The sequence below is a fragment of the Microtus ochrogaster genome, linkage group LG2 (assembly GCF_000317375.1).
Source record: "Microtus ochrogaster isolate Prairie Vole_2 linkage group LG2, MicOch1.0, whole genome shotgun sequence".
In the NCBI taxonomy this organism is placed as follows: domain Eukaryota; kingdom Metazoa; phylum Chordata; class Mammalia; order Rodentia; family Cricetidae; genus Microtus; species Microtus ochrogaster.
The window spans coordinates 2,422,837-2,430,737 of record NC_022028.1 but is presented as its reverse complement, the minus strand read 5'-3'; the positions used below and the strand labels follow the sequence as shown (position 1 = coordinate 2,430,737).

At 53.0% G+C, this 7,901-nt stretch overlaps 1 protein-coding gene across 1 annotated transcript; it reads right to left on the bottom strand.

Moving 5' to 3' along the window:
- Positions 1-922: 922 nt before the first annotated feature.
- On the bottom strand, positions 923-2,426 carry LOC101992226 (histone H3.v1-like). The gene is made up of 3 exons (XM_005359695.2): positions 2,369-2,426; positions 1,589-1,757; positions 923-1,424 (listed from the first exon to the last, which is right to left on the bottom strand). The coding sequence occupies exons 1-3, from the start codon at positions 2,424-2,426 to the stop codon at positions 923-925; spliced, it is 729 nt and encodes a 242-aa protein (XP_005359752.1).
- Between the last annotated feature and the right edge of the window lie 5,475 nt (positions 2,427-7,901).

Sequence of the window (7,901 nt, the reverse complement as noted above, 5' to 3'; positions counted from 1 at the left end):
ACCTGCACACACGGCCTGGGGCGTACCGGCACACACACGACCTCGGGTGTACCCGCACACACGACCTCGGGCGTACCTGCACACACGGCCTGGGGTGTACCGGCACACACACAACCTCGGGCGTACCCGCACACACACAGGCCTCTGACTGTAGTAGTGACCAGCCACATCTAGGCAGGATACATTGGAGCGACAGCTGATTTGAGACCAGGGCAGGACAGTCACAAAGTCTGCAGTGATTTCTGAGCGCAAGCTTTTACTTTGTTTTGAGACAGGGTTTCCCTATGTAGCCCTGGCTGGCCTGAAACCTGTGGCAATTCTCCTGCCTCTGACTCCCAAGCGCTGAGATGATGGGCATGAGCCACACTGTCCGGCCTCTGTCTTAGCACTTCCCCGCACGAAAGTGGTTAAGGAAAGCAAGGCGAGAGAAGTTTTCCTTTGTCAAAGCTCATGTCATCGGGAGTGTGCCGAAGGGACACAGGATGCGGCAGCAGAAGCTGTGACCCAGTAGGAACAGCTTGAGCAGTCAAATAAATAACCTGCATTAACTACTCAAAGTATAAACATCCCCGAGTCCATGCTGACACAGATAATTGGATAAATAGATGAGGGTGATATCTCCCGTGCAGGAGCGAGGTAAATAAAGGCCGAGGCTGTGGCTCGGACCATAAAGTGGCCATGGTGACAGGCCTGTAATTCCAGCTTTCCAAAGTGGGGCAGGAGGATGACGAGGTCAAAGTCTTCCTTGGCTATGCAGCAAGGCTGAGATCAGCCTGGGCAACAGGAGACCCAGTTGGGAGTGTGTGTGTGTGGGGGACCTCACCTATGTTTTGATTTTTATAAATATTGTGAGGATTACATGAGCTAGAGCATCTGAAAGTGCCCAGAATGTATTAGACTGTTGGTAGGGTAACAAAAATATTTATTTTGAGGAAAGGTGGGGCAAGGGATTGCCCCAGGCACCTAGGGTATGGGGGACCTCCTTGGCAGAGGATGTGTGTTGTCCCTTAAGAGCAGAACTCTTGCAGGGGGGGTCGAGAATAATTGGAGGCCACATTGACAATGAGGTCTGCTGCCGCCCGGGTTTGGGGACAGTAGATCTCTTGGGGGAGACCTTGGGAGGAAGCCTGGGCTTCAGTCTGGAAGCGGGTGGAGGCTCCAGCAGAGGCTGGTTTCTTAGCCAAAAAGGCTCTTCTTCCTTGGTCTCCAATAAGGGCAACAATTTGGAGGTGGAGCAGGAGGCCAGGGAGGGCAGGGGGTGGAGCTTCGTCTTTGCCCTCAGTCTGCACTGACAGAGGCAGGATCCACGGAGTGGGGGCAGGGAAAATTCTTCCCACCACCGGGCTTGCTCTGGGGAGGGCCTGGGCCAAGCCATCAGGCCCCACACTGAGTCCTGCCTGGGTTCTCCAAGAAGGGTCTTGATCCTGAGAAAAATAGGAAGGAAGAAAGACGTCAGGGTGAAGAGGAGACAGAGGAGAGGTAGAGGTCAAGATGGTCACAGCCTGAGGATCTCCAGGGATCCTGGACGGGGGAGGGGGAGGAGCCAGTGCGGGAGGGGCGGAGGATGCTGCAGTGCTGTCACACGCACCTGTTTTCTTCTTTCTCTTCTTCTTTGTCTACAATCTCCTTTTCCTCCTCCTCTTCCTCCTCTCCCTCCTCTTCCTCTTCTTCTTCCTCTTCCTCTTCTTTGTCCCAAACATCCTTCACTGGTGGGATCTTGGGCACAGGATCGAAGATGGAATTTACCCATCTTTCCTCTTAAAAAATAGGGGTGGTTGGAACCTCACATGAAGAAGGGAATCCAGGATTGACAGATTCAGGGTCGGGGAAGAACTGCATCCTCTTCTCTATATTCCCCCACCTTCCCTAGCTAACTTTCAGCCCAGATTTCTGTTTAGGCCTACCTATGCCAGGCAATTTAGATTTTGATTTTTCCTCTTAGAATATATTGACAATTAACAGCTTCCCTTAACTTTTTTTTCTTTTTCTTTTGAAACAGAGTCTCACTATGTAGCCCAAGCTGGCCTCAAGCTCATGATCCCCAGGGCTTATGTAGCCTTCCAAGTGTTGGGATCACAGGCATGTGACAGCATACCTGGCTTTTAGTCCCTCTGCCTGACAAAAACCTTATTAATTAGGCAAAGCCAGCCCCAAATGCCAACCATTTATCATCTTGGGTAGGGCCCCTCAACCTCCAATTCCTGTCTGACAGCCTCTATCACCTACGTTGTACCTGGAACATCAGGGGCGTTCACTGAGAGCCTTATTGAGCCATTGCACTTTCTTCCTTGATTATATAAATTTCTGATATTTCTGTATAAATTTGGATTTGAGATCATTTCTGCTCATGTCTGTCCTTGAGACGGACCTCCGAAGTCACTTGCCAAGGGGACCACAGGCCATGGGACCGGCCCATGCCACTCCATCCTATCCACTCAGGAGTAGAAGGGTAGAGCGTGTGAGGGAGAGCTGCTTTGTCTTAGCTGCAAGGGAAGAGCCACACCTCCAAACCCATTGTGACATCATCTTGGTGAGTCACAGCGCAGAGGAGCCACAGCTCTTCACCTCTCTGGGGGGGTTTTCATTCTCCCTCCATCCCCCAAGATCCTCTGGGTGATGAATGGCATCACAGACTGAGCCCACAGCTCAGTCGGGGACCCCTCTCCTCTGGAGCCAGGTGGGAATGGGTTATTCCAGACTAGCAGGGAGATGGGTAGGAAGGAAATTCTTCTCACATCCGAACCCTACACCCAGGCCCTAACAGCGACTCTCTGTGCAGTTTTGGGAAAGAAGGGTCCAACTGGAGCAGTGAGGAAGGAGCCCAATGAGGTCATTAGTAATAAGGTGATTGATGATAAACTTCCAAGCTCACTATACCCAATTGGACAAGAATCTGGTGTGGGTGCGATTTGTTTGCTTGCCTTTTGTTTTTGACGAGGTTAGCCCAGGCTGTTCTCAAACTCAGAATCTTCCTGCCTCAGCCTCCTGAGTACTAGAACAAGGGGCATGGAGGACATACATTTCTATAGCGGTTTAGCTGGCATTACAAACCTGGAGCTGATTTCTGATGGAAGAGAAGAACTGGCAAGACCTCTGCATAAAGGCCCTCCACTGGTGCTGAAACACTTGACCAGAGCCCCCTTTACAGTCCTTCTACTGTGGAGCATTGGCTATGCATGAGCGGGACTACCACGTATTCCCGTGTGGTCCTTTGCTATCTCCTTTTCTTGCTTTCACTGCCTAGAGTTAGGAGACCAAGTTCTGCACAACAGCTAGCTGCCTACCGAGGGAATCCTCCGAGAAGGAAGGTCTAGGTTTGAATGGCTTCGAAGGCTGAGGCACATTCAGGGCAAAAGAAGGAAGCCCACAAAGACTCGGGGAGGGATAAGTATGGGAAAGTGGCTGCGAATGCTTGGGGTTTCCTACCCGGACCCAGGGCGACTGAGCCTCAGCATCTTCATGGGTAAAGTGGGAAGCAACTGAGATCCCATCTCTCCGGCCTGTGCAGATGAAATGATGCAAACGAAAGTAGTGTCGGGCACACAGAAGGCCTTCAGATACTGCAAATTATACATATTACCGACAACACAGTAGTACTATGTACTTTCTTTCGAGTTCTGCCTCCCTTACCAACTTCAGAATTTTACTTCCCATCCGCCTCTGCTTAAAAACAATCCTTCCCTCCCACGGGAGTCTCCCCCTCTCAGGAGCCGGCTGACAGCAACCAACTCGGGGCGGTTCCGACAGAGGCTTCTGTCCATTACTCAGGGTTTCCAAGGCCCTGCCTGGGACTTCCCCCGCCTCCCTGCAGGCAAGGACAGGAAGTGGGCACTTTGAGAGTTACTGTCCCCCCCCCCCACAGTTATTATGCCTAGAGTCGGTTAGCCTCTGCCCACGGAGGGCGTGTGGCTCTGTCCCAGAAGCTGTGGACACCTGCTTCAGTCCCGCCCCTGCAGGGATTCTGATGGCTGGGCACTTGGGCAACCTGAGCGGGCCTGCTCTGGCATACATCTACTGTGTGACTTTCTATGGCTTTGAAAGGGCTGTTGTCTCCTCAGTTTGCTCCTGTGATAAAAGAGGAGAAAGGGGGCTGGTGAGATGGCTCAGTGAGTAAAAACCCTGCTGCCAAGGCTGATGTCCTAAGCTCCATTCCAGGGACCCATAGATAGTGTGGAAGGCAAAATCTAGCTCTGCCAAAGGTCATCTGACAACCGCGCCCCCTTTACTAAAAAGTTAAAAAAAAATAGCAGAAGAGAATTACAACTCCATGATTTAACGATGTAGGTTGTTCGGCTAGGGGAAGGGGAGGAAGTTGAGGAAATGGGAGTTTTTACCCAAGCGTTCAGGCGCTGGTCTTCAAGGGATATGATTGGGGGAACTATTTGAGATATGCGTTTCAATTACTAAGGTAATCCCAGGATGGAGACCAGTTAGACCAACGTCCTAACTTTTCTTCTCTGGTTGCCCCCGTGGAGGATGGTGGTGGTGTTGTGTGTGAGGGGTGGGCAGTCCAAACGTTTTAACCCTGTTTACAGAAAATGGGAATTTGCATGATGAAAATAACTTCGGCCGGAGTGCGAATTTTTACTGCGCTTGGCACGGGGCTCGGAAAAAGCGGCTGCATAGCCAATTACTGGAATTTTTAAACACAAATAATATTTTATGGGATCAGTGGGTTGGCTCAGAGCCGCCGCACCCGGCTCAGCTCCTCCGACTACAAACAGGCTCGGATTGTGCAGCAAGTCAGCATACCAGGCCTCGGGCCAACCTGGGGGACACGGTGGACCTGTGGGCTTGGGAGGTGGGGCGCGTCCTGGGTGCGGGCAGGTGCAGCATGGGGCTCGAGCCTCCCTGGCGGCAGGGGGCGCCCGCGAAGCTCATTTTGGGGTTAGTTGCACGGCGCTCGGCTCACCTGCAGTGCCGGGCCGGGAAGTACGCCGGGCGATGGGCTGTCCCCTGTGTAGAGTTGCCCCGCCTGTCAAGGCCCTGCGCGCCCCAACGCCTCCGGAAGGCTGACTTCCCGGAACGGCCGTAGGGCGACAGGGAGTCCTCTCCTCCCTCTAAAGCCACTCGGATTTGTTCTCCAGCCTGCTGCGTCCCACCGAAGTTGCAACGCAGGGCCAAGAATACAGCCAGACGCATCGGAAGCTCTGTCTTTATAGGGATCCCTTTTGTTCCTGTTCTTGGAGATAGATCTCCAAGCCTGACCAAGGGCCCAAGGGAGGTGTCCCCCAGCCGGAGTCTTGGTCTCCGCGGCGGGTTAGCTAGCTTCTGCCAACCGCGCGCCCAGCGCGCACAGGGTTAAGCAGGAGCAGGTGTGTAGCCAGATGCCGCGGCCGGTCCCCTCCCCCGCGGCCCGGTCGGCGTCCTCCTCCTCCGCCCACCCGCTCAGAACCCAACAGTCCCAAATAAAAGTGCTATTGTTGCCGGGCCTTCCCCCACCCCCGCCTCTGCCCCGCCACCTGGAGCAGAGCCCGGTCTCTCTTCACCTGCCCCGGGGCTGGCCGGGGGAGGGAGGAGTGGGGCCGCCGAGCGGGGACTTCCGCTCTCCCTGCTCCTCCTCCTCCTCCTAGGACCCTGTCACTGACCCCTGAGTCCCTGGGGCAGGGCAGACACCGTGGCTTTGTGCTGGGGCTTCTTTCGGGCCTGACAGATCCACCCTGGCCTCTAATCCCCCCGGTTCTCAATGGTTAAAGAGGTGGCGTGCTTTTCAAAGCCGGGAGGCCTGTGCCAGAAGTCTGGGACAGTGCGGCGTTGGTCAAGAACAGCAGTTGCTTTTTCTTTAATCATTTGTGCATCTGTAAGACTAGAAGGCAGGGCCAGAGCGATTCCTTTTTTTTTTTTTTTTTACGAAAAAGGAAACAGACACCTCGGAGAGGAAAACCTCAAACACAGGGCTGGTAAAGGTGGAACTGAAGTCCGCCAACTCCCCTGGCACCATGGGGTGTCTCCAGTGCTCGATGACTAGCCAAGAAGTTGGGAACCCCAGACACTGGGAGTCTGGAACGGTTCCCGGGTTCACTGTGGGGCCTTGGGCAGGTTACCCCTCTCCTTGATTTCTTCTGAAATCGAGGAGGGTGAACTTGTACGGCTCCTAAGTTCTCACACAGCCACTTGGAATCCAAGGGACTGGTTGCCACCCAGCGGATCTGGGAGACCCAGCCTGGGACTGCATGAGAGGCTTCGGCAACTGCGGCCGGTCACGAGCAGGAAGATTCTTCCTTGTCCTTCCTAGCCAGCTCCAGGAGGCTGATCAGCGAGGTAAATGGCTCTAAGGAAATGAGTCAAGACCGTTGAAGGGACAGAGAAGAATCTCAGGGGAGATCCGCCCCTCATTCCAAGCAGCCACAATTTCGCCCGCGAGGAAAGCACGCGGAGCATTGGGCGGCTCCACTTCATCCAAGTTCCAGCAAATAACCCGCCCGCTTCAGGCGCAGGCCTAGTCAGCGAACTCCAGCAGCTCCCGCACAGACCGAGCGCGGAGTTACCGTATTTCCTCTTTTGCGCCCTAACTTTTGAGCGTTTCGAGGTTTCTTAACATGTCCATTGTGCGTGAAAGCATGCTTTCTCTTTACTGTGAAAAGAGTTCGGTTGGGAGCCTAGAAACCCGAGTTTTTGGCTTTGTTCTTTTAGGTCTGCCGTTTATCGCTCCTCCTCTCCGACCTGAAGATCCAATAATCCAGTTTCCTGTTACCACCTGAACATTCAGTGGGCGTCTCAGACCCATTTGCTCAACTTGATCGCCATACTTAGCTTTCCTCCTTACAGGGTAATTTGTGAGTCCTTTACCTCAGGAAAGGGCAAGCGCCCCTTCCCTGTGTCTCCAGAAGACAATCTTGGGGTACTTATCAACGCTTCCTCCTTTTGCAACCACCGCAGTGCCTTAGCAACACACTGTTTGCTTTGCCTTGGGAGTAAGTCCAGAGTCTGCTGTTCCCATAGTAGGTCACTGTCCCAAGCCACTGTATTTCCTTTCTTCTTTCTGTTCTTCCTTCCTTCCCCTCCCTGTCTTAAACAATGCTGTATGTGTGCTCCTATAAGTTTATGAGCACCATGATACGCAGGGGCTGGGTACACAGAAGCAGGTGTCAGACTTTGGGAGCTGGAATTACAGATGGTTGTGAGCCACCATATGGATGCTGCAAACCATGCCTGGGTCCTCTGCATGGGCAGTAAGTGCTCTTAATCTCTTCTGCTCTTTCTTTTTAAAAATATTTTTTTAAAAAAATTATGTGTATGTATTTGTGTATATGTACTTGTGAGAAATTGCTCCCCAGAGATCAGAAGATGACATTGGATAACCTGAACCTGGTTATAGGTGTAAACCATCTCACCTGGGTGCTGGGGACTCCATGAAGGTCTTCTGCAAGAGCAGTCTGTGCTAATCTTAGCTGCTGAGCTCTCTCTCCAGCCCTTCTCCCCTCCCTTCCCCACCTCTCCCCTCTCCTATTCCCCCTCCCTTTTCCTCCCTTCCCTCCTTTCCTGACCACCCTTGGTCTCTGTCTCCCAGGCTGATCTCCAACTGGATATGCAACTGAGGATGACTTTAAGCTTCTGATCCTCCTGCCTCTACCTCCTAAGTGCTGGGGGTGCAGGGAGTATGATGGCCAAGCTCCATTCCCGGCCACATGTTTTCTTGATGGAGTATTGCAGTCCCTCAACCTGTCCCCTGCCTTCTTGCTCGCCTATCATCCTCCATAGAGCAGTGAGCGGTTTTGAAGTTGAAGTCAGATAATGTTTGTCTTCTGTTTACGATCCTCCAGCAGATACTCCTGACACTCAGCGTCCACAGCAGGAGGCCCCTGTCCCCTGCTCTGTTCTCCATCATCATCCATCTATTCCTGCATCCATTTGTCATTCATCCACACACCCATCCATCCATCCATCCATCCATCCATCCA